We start from the raw sequence: 20,390 nt of genomic DNA, 5'->3' as shown, positions 1-20,390 counted from the left end.
TATTGAAAATGAGCGAAATCGGATGATAACCACGCCCACTTTTTATATATATAAAATTTTGGAAAAAACAAAAAACCTGATAATTTAGTAAATACACCTAGAATGTTGAAATTTGACATGTGGACTGATATTGAGACTCTTGATAAAAATTGGAACTTGGAAAAATTGGGATATTGGAAAAATTTTTCTAAATGGGCGTGGCACGGCCCACTTATGATAAAATGAAAATCGTTAAACCTATCGTAACAAAATTTGGCAGAGAGGTTGCCTTTACTATAAGGAATAATTTGAAGAAAAATTAACGAAATCGGTTAAGGACCACGCCCACTTTTATATACAAGATTTTAAAAAGGGTCGTGGACGAATAAAATCAGCTATATCTTTGCAAAGAAGAGCGTTATATCAATGGTATTTCATTTCCCAAGTGGAGTTATAACAATAAAAAGGAAAAACTTCAAATTTAAAAAAATGGACGTGACACCGCCCCTTTTATGACTAAGCAATTTTCTATGTTTCGAGAGCCATAACTCGAAGAAAAATTAACATATCGTAATGAAATTGTGTACACATATTTTCCTTATAGCAGAAAATATTTCGAGTAAAAATGGACGGGATCGGTTAAGGACCACGGCAACTTAGATATAAAACAAGTTCAAAGGGGTCGTAGACTAGAATAATAAGCTATAACTTAGCAAAAAATAGTTATGAATCAATGATATTTCACTTATCAAGTTTTATTGTAAGAGGAAATGGGGAGACATTTTTTTTTAAACGGGCGGTGCCACGTGTTATGTAAAAAAGTAATTTATCTGAAATTAAATGTACAATTGAAGCTCACGCTGAGTTTTAAATGTTCGTTTACACCCGAACTTAGACACCTTTACTTGTTGTTAATATTATTTGCATGAATATATTAATTTTCATTTCTATGCTTTTGTAAATATTATTTCTATGTATGATATACTAATTGCATACTTTATTCTAATGTACCTGAATTATGAACTGTATTATCTTCGTTTGCATTTTAAATAAAAGGAATATTTATGGGTGAAAATAGGCCTCCAGGGGAACCGAACACCCAAAAAAAAATCGGTAACGTGCCTAAATTGCAACCACGAGTGTGATATGGAGGGTGACCTTAAACTGACTGCTGAAGGAGGCTTATTTTTAACTCGATTCATTCACAAAACAAAATAAACAAATGTAAAACTTCAAATGACTAATTTGGAGTTTTTGTAAAACACGCAGCGGAATGCCACATTCAAAAGGGAAAGTTCGGGCAAAGCTGTTGTCGGGGTATCCTAGTGGACACTTGCAGTGGTTTCTTAAACAAAAATTAATAATTATATTAGCCAAACAGAGCTGCAAGTTTTTTGTATTATAACCGTCATTCCGAAGGGTACTATGCGCGCATAAAACTGGATCGCTTAGCTGCTGTTGGATCTAATCAAAATTATATTTTGAATTGCTTCCGAATGCCGCCTGTGCTGAAAAAGTTCCGTTGAAAGGAACTATGGCTCGAGCTACCGATTGTGAAAAGTCCGTGAAGCTGGACCCCCCACGATGGATACGAAATTTGGTAGGCCAGGTATTATGTGCTATTTATGTGCTAATTTGTTCCCAAAATAAATAATTTTGTGCTCAAAATTTAAGTACTTTTTTTTTAACCTCAAAATGGGGTTCTGCACCTATCCCGTTTCGATTTTTTCGTCTGGGGTTATATGCCCCCGCTCCCCCCTTGTCACCCCTCTGTTTTTCTGGACAGACCGTAGCTTATGTTGGAGCATATAAATAGCACATAATTCCCACATTTAAATTTTTTTGTTTGACCTAGGGCTTATAAGGGGGGGGGGGGGGTCTAGCTGGACGTCCAGCTGGGCCCCCCATTTAAAAAAAAACACAATTTTTTTTATTTTGGGAACAAAATAGCACATAAATAGCACATAATACCTGGCCTACCAAATTTCGAATCCATCGTGGGGGGGTCCAGCTTGACGGACCTGATTGTGAATCCTCCCGGGGATTTTTTTGCAAATTCCAGCATCTGCGTAGCCTCGTATTTTCTTTAAAACTAATTGCACCTTCCAGCAAGAATGCTGCGCAGCAGCAAAAGGTTCCTTCAGCTCACATGGCGGATACTATCAACGAGGATTATAACGGAACAAAGCCAGGCGCCCACTGCTCTGGGGTATCCTGTGCTAGGGCCACGACAACACATACGACCTAATCTCATTCCAGGAAGGCAGCTCACTCGTCTCTGACATTCAGAGTGACAATAAGATCACTGAGATAGTTGATTTCATGCAAAGATCTAACATCAGTAATGCTTTTATTTACTTTTGTATGGAATTCGTCAAGGTATGCTATTTCAGAGTATCATATTATATTGATTTTATTAAAAAAAATTAAAATATCATTTAAAAAAATGGTTTCGTCTGCTTGTTCATTACCTGCCAAATTTGACATTTTATTTGGCACAGCTAAATCCGACAATTTTGTTCAACATTTGTACTCTTAATTGTTTTCCAGCATTGAACAAGACAGAGATCCAATATATGCACATAGTTATGTATAATCACGCAAAGGATTGCGAAATATATTCAATTAAATACAGTGGATAAAAAGAAAGAAATAACAAAAAGGAATGATAAAGACAGAAATGACAAACAATTTTAGTCATTATTCCGGAATAACGAAAAAATAATGCAGTCCTCTGGGTCTACAATCAAAGAAATAACTATTCCAAATGAAGTGCATTCCTTAATAACTCTGACGTACATACATACATATATAATACCACTGCACTATTTTTAGATATACCACGATATATGTATGTAATACTCCTATATTGCTGCTATAGGCTATGTACACTCACAAACATCAGAGTGCCGATGTATTGCTGTTCAAAATGTTTTGTATTCAAAAATCGAATGTACCTAAATTTAAATGTTTATTGTCATACTTATGCTGCTACAATCACAAAAATTTTAGCTGTCTTGTTTTGATTTCTAATTCAAAACTCATTGCGTGCATTTTCTATTAGCAATATAGGAGTATTACATATATGTATACCGCCATATGTACACTTTTTAAAAATAAAGTCCATGCCATTACTCTTTAAATATGTTGAGGGTACAATATCACTATGTTTCTAGCGATTTTCATCGCTAGCAGTTTTATCTACAGCTGTTAGGTTAGAACTCCTTAAAAAAAATGTATATTATGAATAAGTTGTAAACAGGGTTCTACCATGTAGGACTTTATAAAATGATTTAATATTTCTTAATTTTATCACATTCATTAAATCATATGGTGTTCATAGATAAAAATAAGCACAATATTACTCATCGAGTATGGCGAAAGATTGAACCATGATATAATATATATATCAGCTGGCATTAGCGGCACTCAATATCAATATAATTCACACTTATTTAAAAAAAAAAATTATCTCTTTTATACAGTTTAAGACAACATTCGAGAGATATCACCTGAACAGAATAATGATTAGGAAGTCGGAAAGTATAGTTTTTTTGACATTTGGATACTTTATGGTAAAATTTACCTCTTGTTCGCAGCAACTTCCTTATAACTGTGTATAAAATTCTTTGGAAACGAAGACGAAAGTGCAATGGAAGCAAGATAATAAATCATCATCAAGCTGGGAGATAAAATTTCGACTTGGTTACGAATTCAGAGCTATTAAATTATTTCCGCACTTTCTAGACCAGATCCCTCCGCCCTTACCAAGTAAAATTAAAAAGGTAACATGGTGCGTTTTGCAAATACATGTATCTAGTTTACAACAGTTCAACCTGTAATATTTACATTGGCCGCTTTTAGCGAAGACAAGTGATTGATACGTTCCAAACACGTTTCCGTCAGTCGAGCGATAAGAAATTTTGTTTTATGCAAGGCGAGCTGAGCAAACTGCCAAATGAAATAGTTATTCTTAAAATTTTTCGGAAAAGGACACTTTAAAGTATTTTTCACACTTCACTTTAATATTGAAACAAAAAATTGTTTTCATAACCAACACTTAACAATGTAAAAGAACTGCCAGACCACAGAATAAACACGTTGAGCGAAAGAAGCGAACAAATAAACCGTTGAGTCGATCAAAAATACAAACGGTGCATTCAGATTCTAAGACAAATTGCTATATGTATGTGCAAAAGAAATTTGTTCGCCATATTACTAGTTATGCAATTAGTCGTTGCCCCTATGTTGCTGTTGTTGTGTTAACAGTGCTTCGCCTCATTCAATGGGCCACTCACAAATTGTCATCAAAGTCCCCTAACAGGAGTCCAAGGAATCTGGCAGTTTCAACAGGGGCGGACCATAGGGAGATTGGTGTTAGAGGCGTAGGTTCAACATTACAAAATAAAAGATGGTTGGTGTCATGTGGAGACATATCGCATGTAGGGCACACATTACGTATGTCGGTGTTGATACTGGACAAGTAAAAGTTTAACCTGTTGCAGTATCCGGAACGAAGTTGAGCCAGGGTGACTCGTGTCTCACGTGGTAGTGTGCTTTCTTCTTCTGCAAGGGTAGGATATTGTATATTAATAACAGGGTTTAATGGGCGCGTCTTGGCAAAAGCGTTTACCGATTCTGTGTGGATTCGGCGTAGGGCCTGCTTATGCTTGTCTGGATCAAACGGCTGTGTTGGCAGACTCCGGATCTCGTCATAATGCTTATGGAGACGCCTCCTCAACCCCCGTGGAGGCTGGGCTAGATCAAGCAGTTGGTTGCTAGGATATCCTGGTTTGTGACAGTTTAGCAAACACTGCGTGTTCAGCATTTCGTTGTGCTCTTTAATGTGGAGCTCTTTGGCCTCACTATGTGGTGGTGTAGGTAATAAGGCAGTTCTGATTGCAGAATTTTGACAGGCTTGCAGCTGTTTCCAATATGTGTTTTAAGACCATGCGACCAAACTGGTGACGTGTAGCTTATGAGCGGCCGGCCAATTGCTTTGTACGTGGTTAGTAACGTTTCTTCATCTTTTCCCCAGATGCTGCCGGCAAGCGACTTGAGGATTTTGTTGCGGCTTTACATACAACTTCGTTGACATGCGCCTTGATGGTCAGAGTATTATCGAACGTGATCCCAAAGATCTTTGGGGGACCGACAGTCGGTAGGGTGACTCCATCTATGTGAACGTCCAATTCTTGCGCCATCCATTCCTTCCACGTCGTAAACAGAATGGTCGTGGTTTTTGATAGTGCGAGGTGAGCAAACTAGAAGGATCGGGGAGACAGCTGTTTGTTTTAGGAACTAACTCGTCTATCAGCCGCCGGCATAGGAAATTATTGTAACTCTTTCTGGTGGGGAAGGGAGTTTTGATATGTAGAAATTAAACAGAAGCGGGAATAGGACACCACCCTGTTTAATTTTCCTAGGCTTTGAGATTGCCTTACTAAATTAAACCGACACTTGCCGACCGTGGTGTGATGGTAGCGTGCTCCGCCTACCACACCGTATGCCCTGGGTTCACACCCCGGGCAAAGCAACATCAAAATTTTAGAAATAAGGTCTTTCAATTAGAAGAAAATTTGTCTAAGCGGGGTCGCCCCTCGGCAGTGTTTGGCAAGCGCTCCGGGTGTATTTCTGCCATGAAAAGCTCTCAGTGAAAACTCATCTGCCTTGCAGATGTCGTTCGGAGTCGGCATAAAACATGTAGGTCCCGTCAGGCCAATTTGTAGGGAAAAGCAAGAGGAGCACGACGCAAATTGGAAGAGAAGCTCGGCCTTAGATCTCTTCGGAGGTTATCGCGCCTTACATTTATTTTTTTTTTTATTACTTGCCGACCATTAGAAATGGGATGGCAAAAGGTTTCCAATATCTTCGCTACTGGCGAAAAGAATGATATCGGTTGATATGACTCGCCTTCGTTAGCTGGTCCTTTCCATTTTCCATTGTTCGCGAATGACAAAGGACTTCTGCGACAGGTTGAAAACGTGAGCAAGGTAGTTTACTCCCTCAGCATGGCATGGCTTCTCCGTGTAGGGTTATCTACTTTATTTAAAAATACTATATTTTTATAAATTTTTTTTGCATTACTTTATATTATTTCAAAAAGAAAATTTTCTTGTCACTGCGTTAATAAATTTTCAATATTAATATTAATATTTTAATATAAAAATAAATAAAATTTTAAAATATATAGTTTTATTCTAAACTATAATGGCGATCCTACCAACGGACCTATGTCTATATTTAATACAATTGCTGAATGTGGCGCTTTACGTATCGCAGAACTACTGACCAATACAATACCACAAATACATAGAAGTGTAACTAAGTGACGTGCTACCAAAGAAAATATGTTTTAGTTACACCAATTGCAGACTATCTACTGGTTTCAGCAAATGTGCACACGATCCAATACAAAAATGTGTGGACTCATTTCTCAAGGAAATTTTGAATCAAATATACACTTTACACTTTATTTTTTAACTAATATCAAATCTAACCAAACTAGAGAATTAGTGAAGATTAAATAGTGAATTCTAAAACATCTAAAATAACTTTCTAAAATTGTGCACAAATATCATCAAATATTTTTATGAAGTAATAAACTATATACGTAAATACAAATATTCAAAAACTTTATTATCGATATTTAAAAACTTAAAATTAAACTAATTACTTAAAAATTAAAAACTATTTACAATAAAATATCTACAACAAATAAATTTAAATAAAAAACAAACAAGATTTCTTTAACTACAACAACAAGAATTTGGAGTATCATACAATACAATTTGATATATACAACAATAAATTTTTCAAAATTTGGAGTTCGCAGCAAGTGTTAAATATTGTTTATTTATTTACTTTCATTTATTTTTCAGATTATATCCTTTATATTTTCAAATTAAATAATTTCCTTTTTTAAAGATATAATTTTCAACAATATTTTCATTCTTTAAACTACTCAAATAATTTATTAACTTTATAATTGATTTTGTTTTAAATAATATTAAATTAAAATTACTATTAAATTAAATAAATTTTTATATATTCAATATATTTTAAATATTTAAAACAATAGTCAATTTATTATTTATATTAATTATGTACACTCTTTCTCCAGTTTATATTCAAAAGTACATATTTATCATTTATACAAATACGAAATTTTACAACAACAGACATACAAACTTCACAATACAAGTAAATTCATATTTAACCAACCTCATTTTCAATCCAAAAAAAAAAGAAAAAAAACAAACACAGAACAAAGAAAAAACTTTAAAATTTTTAAAAATCAAACTAATTACTATAATCAATTTTAAAAAATCTCAAAAGATTTCTTAAAATAATTTTTATTGACATATATTAATTCTTTCATATTGAAATTAAAATCATATGAAAATTTCGTATCAATCTCAAACGAACAACGGAATCAAATTTTCATTCCTTATCAACAACTTGGACATATGTACATTGTGCAGAGTACAATTATATATTGAACATATATTCTGCATACTACAAGTTTTAATTTTTCAGTAATTGTGCACACAAAGTTGCCATCTACTATAACTCAACCTCATTCTAGGTTCTGCAAAAACACAATTATAATTGACAATATTTAACAAACAGCTATTAAGTTATTTTTAACCTCAACAACATAGCAATAACACAACCAAATATTAATGTACATAAAATATTAATACAATAAGTTAGCATAACAACAACTAAAATAAGCTATCATGTACATCGAATCATCAAAAGATTGAGTACTTACATCAATACAAACATAAACTTTTTACGCAATTAACACAAAATTCAAATGTTTTTCAAACTACAACACAAAATTCTTACAGTAATCAATATACACTGTAAATTAACATTAAAAAAAATAAATTTTTCGTTTCACTGGATGGGGAGTAAATGTAAAATAAAATTATTATTTTTTGAATTACTTTATTTTGAATATTATTTCAAAAAGAAAAAATTCTTGTCATTGTTAATAATTTTTTTATATTAATATTAATATTTTAATATAAAAATAAATAAAATTGTAAAATATATAGTTTTATTTTAAACTATACTCCGCTTGGGCCTATTATATTAGAGGGCTTGGCCTTGGGGATGGCTTCTTCAATATCTGTGGGGGTGATGGCAATGGGTGGCACGTCGTGTTTATGTTTATGTGGCCGTTGTTGTTGTTGTTGTAGCAGTCCTTCGCCCCACCTAACAGCCGCAACCGATCACAAATTGTCATCAATATCCTCTAACGGGAGTCCAAGGAAACTTCCTGTTTCAACAGGGTGGACCATAATGAAAGGGGTGTTAGAGGCGTTGGTTCCACATTACAATTAAAGAGATGGTTGGTGTCATGTGGGGACACATTGCAAGCGGGGCATACATTTTGTATGTCGGGGTTGATTCTGGATATGTAAGTGTTTAACTTGTTACAGTATCCAGAACGAAGTTGAGCAAGAGTGACACGCGTTTCCCTGGGGAGTATGCGCTCCTCTTACACAAGTTTTGGGTACTTTTCTTTGAGTACTGGATTCACCGGGCAATTCCTGACATAAAGGTCCGACGCCTGTTTGTGGAGTTCACCAAGGACATGCTTGTGTTTTTTTGCTTCATACGGCTGGGTTCTCAGGTGCCGTATTTCCTCAAATTGCTTACGGAGATGACTCCTTAAGCCCCTAGGCAGTGTTGGCTCATCAATCAGATGTCTGTTTGGATGCCCAGGTTTCTGGGTATTCAACAGAAACTGTTTGGTTAGCATCTCATTTCTCTCCCTGATGGGGAGTATTCTCGCCTCATTATGTAGATGGTGTTATGGGGACATAAAAAGACAGCCCGTGGCGATTCTGAGAGAAGTGCCCGTCTGTTTGCACGATGTCTGGCCTTGTCTACTAAAGAATGCATTATAAATTGTCGGCAAAAGGCGTTTGCGCATTTCTTCGAAACCGATGAAGTTTTATCACCGAAGGCGATGGATACTTTATAATTCCGTTTTATTGAAGTGAAAAAAGATTTTACGGTTGACCACAATTTACCAACACCCGCTGATAGGTTGCTAGCCGCATAATATTCAAGTTGAGACTTCTAATATGGGGGTATGTATGTATTGTATATTCTTTATTTTCTTATAAATACGTACAATTTTCCAAGTAGTACAATATAAAAAGTAACAAATTCAAATAAGAAAATAGTTAATGACATTAAATGCTAATTATAAAAGCAGTGGAAATGTCATTTCCTTTAAATATAATTATAAATGCTTGTGGGGCGCATAATAATCACAAGATATAATTGCTACAATCTCTAGTTAAAGTAACGACCAGAGAATAACTATTTTAAATAAAAAAAAATACTATATTAAAAAAATATAAACACTATAAATAACAAAGTACTTACATATAAAGCTAAACACTTCATAAATATTACATAGCGGGATTTATACGATGGGTCGCAACAGAATTTCTACACCCTCATGATTGAAACCAAGTAGCCACCGTTTCACTTCCCTCATAAACTTAGAAAGTTTTCTAATGAGTTGTATTATAGCAGGTAATTTATTATACAGTTTACATGACACGATTGTGTAAAAGTTACGGAAAAGTGTGGTCCGAAAACGAGGAATTTTTACACTTGATAACGGTCTACTTCTTAGGCTGTAAGGGTTATATATCGGGCTTTGTGAATACCCACTCCTTATAAAAAAAATTTTCAAAACTTTGTAATAGTACAAATGTCGAATGGGAAGTATGTTTAATTTTTTGAAAAGGTTCATAGAGTGGGATAAACGGTCTGCGTTACACATTTTTCGGATAAAGCACTTCTGTAGGATTAAAAGCGCATTTAGCTTACTAGCATACGCTCCACCCCAGCAACTGATTCCATATTGTAATTTTGAGTGGACTAACCCATGATATATTAATGCTAACATTCGATTTGAACACAGCCTTTTTAGGTAAAAGAATGAACGAACCGCTGACAACATGTACGATTTCAAAGCAAAAATATGTGATGACCAACTTAGGCTTTGGTCGAATATAACTCCTAAATATTTAAAATTAGGGACCACATCAATTTTAAAGCAATTACTGTCACAACTTATTGTCTCGTCAAAGGTGTTGACAGAGTTTTGATGATTACAGTTACTCGAACACATACGAAACCGCATACAGTTCGAGCCGTGAAAGAAAATATCGTTTCTAGGTAACTCCTTTCCGCATTGATTAAAGTACATCAACTTTGTCTTGTTGCTTACCACGAGTTTGTGGCTAGCAAACCAAGACCTCAGCAAAAACATCGTGATTGATATCAGCAAAAAGATTAAATTCATTTGTAGATCCATATGCAATGGCAAGGTCATCTGCAAATGCCGTTACTTTACTAACAAATGGCAACGAGAATAGTGAGTTAATGTATATTAGAAACAAGATAGGTCCAAGAACCGAGCCTTGTGGCACCCCTAAGGTAATAGGTCTGGGTTCACTTTGAATTTTTACAACTTTAACTTTCTGAATTCTATTCGTTAAGTATGACTTAAACCAACTAAAAACGTTGCCACGAAAACCAGCGGAGCTAACCTTACTCAGTAGAATATTATGGTCCACCATATCAAATGCTTTAGTAATATCTACAAACAGACTAGCGCAACACATTTTTTCGTCAATCGCCTTATGTATAAAGGAAGAAAAGTCTAAAAGAGCATCTTCAGTTGAGAGATCTGACATAAAACCAAATTGCTTGGGACTAAAAAATTTTATTTTGTTGAGATAAGTTAACACCCTAGCCTTAACTGCCTTTTCAAAGATTTTGGAGATTGAGGATAGCAAGGATATAGGCCTGTAATTATTCTTGTCTTTTTTATCTCCCTTTTTGAACAGCGGTATCACGGTAGCACATTTTAAATCTTCTGGAAAAACTCCGGAGGTTATACTCAAATTAAATATATGCTTTAAAATATCAACGATATTAAAAGCTATGCTTTTTAAGGTCCTATTTGAAATGTTGTCACTGCCACTTGAATCAGACTTGCTCAAAGTTTGAATTATTTTAAGAATTTCTGAACCTGTAATTGGATCAAAGAAAAAACTATTACTGGGAGTTCTGAATTCTGTGATGTTTCGATTTTTACGGCACATGCAGATATTTGGATTCCTCATTGTATTAGAAGCTGCTCCTACATTTACAAAAAAATTATTAAGTTCATTAGCTACTACCAGAGTCTCCGATGTATCCACGCCATCCACATTTAACACAATCGAGTCGGACCTTTTCTTATAGTTTCGGTTCATTATTCTATTTACAGCTGCCCCTTCCTTTTTCGTGTTACCTTGCGCTGATAGAAAGAGATTTTGATAATATTTTTCCCGAGTTGAACTTATTTCTTTATTAAGATTATATGTCAACCGGCGGACACGGTTTCTCAGCTTAGTATTGGCCGGATTTCTTTTGCATTTTTTGCGTAACCTATTCTTCAGTCGGATCTTATATAACAAAGTACGAGTTATCCATGGCTTGAGAGTTAAAGATGATGGTCTTGGCAAGAAACAAATACTCGAATTGTTAATGTGAACCGTGAGTTTATTCATAAATAAATTATATGCCTTGGCAACGTCTGTTTCACCATAAACCGTTTCCCAGTTTTCCTCGCGAAGATATTCATTGAGAACGTTAAAATTTATTTTCCTGGTACCTGATGGGGTATATAAATTGGTAATACGCCTACTTACATTTATGTTTTGAAGTTGAATACCAGTCATGCAATGATCAGAGATTCCGAAATCAATATTTATACCCATATGTATGTTATCTTCCAAATTATTTAACCTACCATATACATGGTCTAAACAGGTTCCTGAATCTGGGCGGGTAGTCTCATGAATGAATGAAACTAGACCATGGTCCGCAAGAAGTGTAAGATAATTGTCTAATAAAACATTATGACTATGTAAGTCAAAATTAAAATCACCCATTATAACAGTATTTGCTGCTTTTTCTCTACTTAAAAAGAGAGAAAACTCCTCATGAAAGAGTTTAAAAGAAATTGAATGGAACCTATACAGGCAAATAAAAGTGTATTGAACATTGGATATTAGCATTGAAATTTTTATGACATCAGCGCTTGATAAGCTAACGCATGTCACTTTATACTTATAGATATCTCGCACAAAAACACCAACACCTCCGGCAGAATACGAGTCATTTGCATTAGCAGAAAAATTATAACCAGGTATATTATAATCGTTAATTTCGTAGGAAAAAATCCAAATTTCTGAAACAAATATTATATCGGGAAGTTTACCAAGGGATTCAAGGTTGCAAACCAAGGAGTCAAAATTCTGTCTTAGACTTCTTACATTTTGGTGAACAACAGTAAATATATTATCTTCAGAGGTTAATAAATTAGAGTCATTGATGACATTTGCGATGGGGCTGTTATCAATAAAAACGGATCTTGAGTTCATAATAAGTTAAAAGTAAAAGAAAAGAAAACAAAAATGTATAATAAAAGGTTCAATTTAAATTGAAATCAGCAAGATCGTCAAAAGTTCTTATAATAACAGCAGTATCGCTTTCATTTTTTTTCATTAGCAGTCTCAAATTTTTTAACCATAAGTATTTAAATCTTTTTTCTTTTTTACTTTGTTTGCAGCTGAAAAAAGAGCTCTAAAATAACTTGTAAAGCTATTGTTTATGTATATATTTTTATTTCGGTCATCAGAAAAAAGCGACGTATTTAACTTTTTCCTTGCAGTTCGTTTGGCCATCATGATTTTCTTTTTGCTTTCGAACGATTTAAATTTTACGCAGACAATCTTACTGTCATTGACATTTGATGATTGGGATCGCCGTGCACTGGCATGCTTAATGCTAATGTTTTCGATATCTAGGGTCTCTCTAGGTTGTCTCTCCAAGTCATGTTCTCATACATAGTATGCAGCTTCAACCGGGAAATGCGGTATGAGTTCAGGTATTCTACCGGCAGGAATAAAACGTGCAGAAGCTGATGCGATGACCTTGAGGAATGCACCCTCGGCTTGTCGGACATAGGTCGGGATGGGGAGAGCAGCATAATATTGATTTGTGCAGGTTGTGTAGCTTTCCCAGTTAGCTTTTTTGAAATTAATTAAAGTCCGCTTTTCAGAGGTGATAAAATTGGCAGGTCACGGTATTGCAGGGAGCATGGGCAGGTGACCAGATGCTATCTATTCGCGATTAATCCGTTACAACTAAGTTGCAGAATTCTGAAGTGCAACGGAAGGCAGTCGTCACTATGGGAATCAGAGATGCGTGAAGGCGCCTTGAAGGATATAGGCTTTGTCGAGTGTGCTGCCCGATTGCTACTGGGGTATCTGGTGTTGATGAGTTGGTACTTGTGTCATGAAAGCGCGGTGCAACGAATGCACCGGTCGGACGGTTGCCATTTCTAAGCCCAGAGCATCTATGAAGGTGGCATCAGACAAGGCATGAACTGCATTGGATCGATGTCGCAATCATACATATTATTTGCTGGCGTACGGAGCACATGGTGTGGAGGACTAGGAGTTGATGAGGAAGGGTGGGGCAGGAGTAAAAGCTGATGCTCGGCATTGCTACTGTCTATGTTACATAGATTTTAGTGATGGGTTGCAGCGGCCGCGTTAGCTATAGGTGCCGTTTGGAGCGAGAAACAGCGGTCAGTAGATGTGGCCTGCTGGGCAGCGTTGCTGCTAGAAAGTGGCGAAGGTACGCGTAGGGGTAAACAGAGGGACGTCCTTTGACGTGAACAGCAGGGAGCCACAAAGGTTTTGTAGAAATGCAACCATCTTTTACACGTCACGCACTAGCAAGAGTATTACCGTCTGAGATAAATCCTTTTCCGACATATGCAGCAGAACCACAAACTGGTATTATGCGTTTTCCACTAATTTACATTTACTTTGCTCTTGATTTTTAATACACGCCACTTTAAAAGAGAGAAATGTTTTTAGGGTTCCAGGAACATATCTTCAACAAAGTGGTAAATGCAATAAATGAAAAGCGCAAAGATAACTACTAAGAAATGCGAAAATATTAATTTAAAAATATTTAAGTACTTTTTAAAAATTGGAAAACGCATTGTGGAAAGGAATTCTCGTACTTGAAATGAGAATATTTGGCAAAAGTTGAAGATTTGGTATATTTTGTACTATTTCACAAACATTTCCGTCAGCAAAGCTAACGTTTGTATATCTTGGGAAGCACAAGAGTGTACTCTTTTCAGTGACATAAATATCTGTTCGAACAATAAACAGATGCAGAGTAATATCCCAGTAAATGTCTCCGCCTATGAAAAGGCGGTCCTAGGCGCTTTACTCCATATTTTGGTGATATTGTAACTCAAATATTCAGTATAGTAAAATGATGAACTACTTTGGAAGTAGTTATTCACAACAAAAACACTCGCGTTCCTCAATTATTGTAATTAAAATCAAACTGATTCATTATTCCTCAGCTTGCGCTGCTTATACTCCCGGTTACCTCGGTCGCCCATTTCTCCAAAGATCTAAAGTTTTCACAAACATTCTTCTCGAACAGCTGCTTATTTATTACTCAATTCTATATCTGCTTTTCACGTTCGTGTTCTAGTTATATGCATGTATATGTGTGAGTAATAACTTCCCGACCAGACAAACCTCTCGATCCAACCGCTGCTAGCCTCATCAAATAAACCACCCTTCTATTTCGTGGTTTCCCAATTTTTGGTATGCGTAGCCGACATCTCTGATCCGCTAAACCACTTTGTACGGAACTTCCCAGCTACACAGACATTTTTATGCAACACATTTCCGCCGGTGAGGGTTGTATAACACAACCAAATATTCCCCAGGAAACCATCTGAACTGTAGTTCCTGTCGTACCTGTCTTTCATCTTACTACTCATGATCCTATTTCCTTGGCTCAAATTATGTTGTTTTGACAATGGACTACATCGAAGAGCTTGACGGATTGACTGTGCATCATATGTATCGATTTGACGTTTCACAACAGAAGTGAGCCTCACTTGAAACCGCCCTTGCATTCTGTTGGGGAAGTTCTTTCTTTCGTTCGGATACGTACATTCAGGTTTGTCAATGCCACGGTTTTTCCCGCTGCGAGACTCGATTTTGATTTGTTTGTCCCATTCGTTCCAGCGATCGTTGCCCAGTCTACTGTCTTCGACTTTTACGGTCTTTGTCCACTCTTCTCCGCCAGCCCTCGCTTACTGCTGAACCGTTTCTCAAAGCCGAAGTTAAGGGCTCGTCCTTATTCTTATAGCCCATAATCCTTCTTTGCATGCCGATTTTCATGTCATGGTCAACTAAGAAGTCCACCCCCAATATGACTTCATCAACGTTCTCTGCCCCAAAGAATTTGTGTAGAACCACGACCTTCTCAATTAAGACTTCACATACGACTTCTCACTGAACTTGGTTATAATCGCCAGTGACCGTACGAAGTCTTCCTCCAAGTAATGGCTTTACTCTCCAGTTGACCAAATCAGATCGGATTAAGGATTGAGATGCACCCGTATCTACAGTCGGTAAACGCTCCTTGTCTCCTGGTATTCTAGTTGAGATGACATATCCGTTGAAATTTGTGACGATATTTTTGAAATACGTGGCTCCTGCGGATTATATTAGATCGGATTATTCCCCGTTGTATTCAGTCCACGGTTCTCCAACTCCTTTTTCATTTTCTGAATCTTCAATTCGCTTAAAAATTTACTTCCATTTCTTATCGCGTCCGAAACGAATTATATTTAAATGTTCAAGGTCCGCAAAACTTCTATGGTACGATAATCCTGGTTTAAATACACGAGAATATCTCGTTCGTAACCCAGGTCGTATCCATATATAACAAGTAAGGACGGGACTCTCTTCGGCTGTGCCGAAGACTTCATACCTTTCATGAATGGGGCTGAATAATAATTTATTCCCGCTCGTAATCTCCAAATAATCGGATGTATAAGTTAAGAAATATATAGTGAACAGATGTACATACCTAAACGATTTTTAAGGTAAATATAAAATAAAAAATGGGTAGATGTGAGGATGTAAAGTTTCACGTTACGACTACGAATCACGAATTTCAACAATATATGACGTAAACGTAAGTATTTGATGAAATCTGATGAAATTTGAAGCTTCTAGCCGTAAAAAGGGACAAAAATGACAGTTTCTATGGGGTATATAATATATATACCATCGCTCTCTATGATTTTTTCAGACAACAATATATGCTATATACGTATGCATTTGGTGAAGTTTGAAGCTTCTAGCTGTTAAAATGGGGCAGAAATTGCGAAAAGTTTCTAATCTGAACAATCGGTTGTATGAGATATATACTATATATACCACCGATCTCTATGATTTTTTCAGACAACAATATATGCTATATACGTAAGCATTTGGTGAAATTTTAAGCTTCTAGCTGTTAAAATTGGGCTGAACTTGCAAAAAAAAAATATATATATACTATATATGGGGAAATCCGCCAAACTTTGGCTTTTTTTGGAGAAAACATTTTTTTTTTTTTTGAAACATGGTATCACGCAAATATCTTTTTGTTAGAAACATTGAGGGGTATATTGGAGCTATAGTGCATCGCCGTTACTCGTCTTACATAATGCCTCAAAAAGATATAGTCAAAAGATCGAGCAAAATATATAAAAACTGAGGTCGCAATGTTAAATATACATTTATTTCATTTATTATATTATATTTATTATATCGAAATTTTAACAAAATATGGAGATATATGCAGCTGTTAGCTATGTAAAATTTTTTTGATAAACGAGACCCGGTTTTGTAGATATCGATAAAAATATAAAACCGAATAACCACCAAATATTTTTTACTGCGAAGTTTGCAACACATTTATCTTAACACCGTTCTACCGATTCTTTTGAAACTTTAAAAAGATATAGATATGTGACCGAAGTATGTTTAGGTAAAAAAGTTTTAATATCCGGGATCCGGTTTTGGAGATATTGATAACAATATAAACCCGGAAAACCTTAATTTTTTTTAATTATTTAAACACTTCTTAACCGATGGTGTTAAAATTTTAGCAGGATGTACATATCTATGTGGGGTATATTAAGGTAAAATTTTGTTGATACCCGAAACCCGGTTTTAGATATATCCGCAAAAATATGAAACCGGGCAACCGTCAAATATTTCGTACCCGAATGTTAATTTTTTCTCTATACCATCAATTGCCTCATCTTGGAATATTCACGCACGGAAAGTTATTTATGTTTGTACATGGGGCAAATATACAAAATTTTCGCCAAAAATTGGCAATCGTCAAAAAGTGTAGAAAAAAATTATTTTTTTTAAATATTTGTACCAAATGTGTGTTTCTTTTTATTTACTTTTAAATAAAACCTGGTTTAAAAAAAAATGTCTACACTTTTTGACGATTGCCATTTTTTGTCGGAAATTTCGTATATTTGCCCCATGTACAAACATGAATAACTTTCCTTGCGTGAATATTCCAAGATGAGGCAATTGATGGTATACCACTGTGGTGTAAAGAAAAAATTAACAAACGGGTATGAAGTGATAAAAGTAAAATTGTAGCTGTGCCCACAAAAAACATGCTCCTGAAACAAATTTACGCAACCAAGTGCTTTCACTTTTCTGCCTCTGCCTTTAAAACTGAAAGGGGCACATCGAATTTGAAGCCCCAGGTATTTTTAGTCCCTGATAGGCTATTATGGTGCATAATCCAAATTTCAATACTCAGTTGCCTCAGAAAGCTATAGGCAAACAGCTGTCAATATTGAAAATGACAAAAAAAAAGTATCGCTACTTTGATTGATGATAGTTTTGAGTATTGGAGGGGCCCATTAGTTTTGCCCATACTTTAAGAATCTCCGTCTCAAAAACAACATTCAGTTTAAATTCCATAGCTCATGTTGATACTATTTTCAATAGACAAATCAAAACAAACAATTTATACTTCAAACTTTGTATGTAAGTACATATGTATACATATTTGACATTTGTTGATCATCGGCGAATTCATGCTTGATGGATTAGTGCAGTCTCATTTGAGTATACACGCATAGATGTCGCTAATATTTCTTGCTTCTATGCTTCTTTTGTTTACACATTGTTTGTCTACTTTTATATGTATTTCTTCCAGAAGCATTCTCTTTTGCCAGTTTGTTTCTCTTGCTATTACTTTGGCATTATCAAAATCAAATTTGTGCCCAAAAGTAATGGCATGGTGAGCAAGAGCCCTTTTTTCTATGCGCTTATTCTCAACATCTTATCTATGTTGACCCAGTCGCTTATATAGTTGTTGTGATGTGGTGCCTATATAGCATCTTTTGCGCTGGCAGTCAACGCAGTCAATTTTGTGTACAATGTTCTTTTGTTTTTTTTTTGTTGGGATGCTATCTTTCATTGTTTTGTATAGTTTCCCAACGTTGTTCCTGTTCTTGTAGGCAAATCTTATGTTCTTTGTGTACCCTTTGAATCTTCGAGTTATCTTCTGTGTTATGTTTGGGTAATATGATATCGAAAAGGTTTTTTGTCTGTCTGTTGTAGTTGATTGTTGTTATTGATTTGGATATTTGACGTATTAATGTTGTTGTTTGGGGCTTGATATCTATTTAGTAGCCTGTATATCAATTTCTTTGGGTAATCATTAGCTTCTAGAATTTCCACAACTATTTTTCTGTTTTTGCAGTGATAATTTGGATCACTGAGGTTATATATTCTGCTTATTAACCCTTTGGCGGTGCTGATTTTTTGTGACAGTGGGTGGATAGACATATAATTTAATATGCGGCCTGAAGATACTGGCTTGCGATACCAATCAGTATTAAATCTTCCGCCTTCAGTGTTCCTATAGATGGTCATATCCAGGAACGGTAGTATATTATTATGTTCCTGTTCATATGTGAACTCGATTCCATTTTCTATATCGTTGAAAATTCCAAATACCGATGGGAGCATGTCTTCTGGTATTACCAGAATTATTATAATAATAAAAATAAAAAAAAAAATAAATGTAAGGTGCGATAACCTCCGAAGAGATCTAAGGCCGAGCTTCTCTTCCAATTTGCGTCGTGCTCCTCTTGATTATCCCTACAAATTGGCCGGACGGGACCTACATGTTTTTATGCCGACTCCGAACGGCATCTGCAAGGCAGATGAGTTTTCACTGAGAGCTTTTCATGGCAGAAATACACCCGGAGCGCTTGCCAAACACTGCCGAGGGGCGACCCGCTTAGAAAATTTTTCTTCTAATTGAAAAACCTTATTTCTAAAATTTTGATGTTGCTTTGCCCGGGAGTTGAACCCAGGGCATACGGCGTGATAGGCGGAGCACGCTACCATCACACCACGGATGGTTATGTTAAAACCTAGTTGTTCATTTACTTTTTTAATGGCCCGTTGTAACACGTTATCCATTAGGATTTCTACTAAAATACAACTTATGGGTGAGCCCATAGGACAACCATGCTTTTGAGAATAGAATTTCCGGTCGAATTCTTTGTGCAAATGGATATCATTTCTATAAACTCGTTTTGCAACATATTAGTACATGTTTGTATGTCATTCCAGCGTTCGATAAGTACTCTTAGAATAGAATCTACCGACGCATTGTTGAACAAGCTTTTTACATCAAACGATACCTGTATCTGGCCTGGTTGGTGTGTCTTCAGTGACCACTGTCACAAAAAATCAGCACCGCCAAAGGGTTAATAAGCAGAATATATAACCTCAGTGATCCAAATTATCACTGCAAAAACAGAAAGATAATTGTGGAAATTCTAAAAGCTAATAATTACCCAAAGAAATTGATATACAGGCTACTAAATAGATATAAGCCCCAAACAACAACATTAATACGTCAAATATCCAAATCAATAACAACAATCAACAACAACAGACAGACAAAAAAACCTTTTCGATATCATACTACCCAAACATAACACAGAAGATAACTCGAAAATTCAAAGGGTACACAAACAACATGATATTTGCCTACAAGAACAAGAACAACGTTGGGAAACTATACAAAACAATGAAAGATAGCATCCCAACAAAAAAACAAAAGAACATTGTATACAAAATTGACTGCGTTGACTGCCAGCGCAAAAGATGCTATATAGGCACCACATCACAACAACTAGCTAAGCGACTGGGTCAACATAGCAAAGATGTTGAGAATAAGCACATAGAGAAAAGCGCTCTTGCTCACCATACCTTTACTTTTGGGCACAAATTTGATTTTGATAATGCCAAAGTAATAGCAAGAGAAACAAACTGGCAAAAGATAATGCTTCTGGAAGAAATACATATAAAAACAGACAAACAATGTGTAAACAAAAGAAGCATAGAAGCAAGATATATTAGCGACATCTATGCGTGTATACTCAA

The 20,390-nt window shown here is 35.6% G+C and overlaps 1 protein-coding gene across 8 annotated transcripts in view; it reads right to left on the bottom strand.

Annotated features, from left to right (window-relative positions):
* Positions 1-20,390, bottom strand: part of LOC137235448 (eukaryotic translation initiation factor 4 gamma 3-like) — a 925,455-nt gene that overhangs the window by 285,180 nt on the left and 619,885 nt on the right. The window contains exon 1 of one of the 8 annotated variants that reach the window (XM_067758452.1): positions 3,345-3,476. The exons of 6 other annotated variants lie outside the window; for them this stretch is intronic. In XM_067758452.1, coding sequence (XP_067614553.1) covers positions 3,345-3,399 — 55 coding nt within the window. In that variant the 5' untranslated portion in view covers positions 3,400-3,476. Of the gene's footprint in view, positions 1-2,450; positions 2,482-3,344; positions 3,477-20,390 lie in introns of those variants that run through there. One more of the 8 variants, XM_067758453.1, reaches the window with a different exon arrangement.

Source organism: Eurosta solidaginis, chromosome X, assembly GCF_040869045.1.
Source record: "Eurosta solidaginis isolate ZX-2024a chromosome X, ASM4086904v1, whole genome shotgun sequence".
Classification (NCBI taxonomy): Eukaryota; Metazoa; Arthropoda; class Insecta; order Diptera; family Tephritidae; genus Eurosta; species Eurosta solidaginis.
This window is presented reverse-complemented; position numbering and strand designations above follow the sequence as displayed.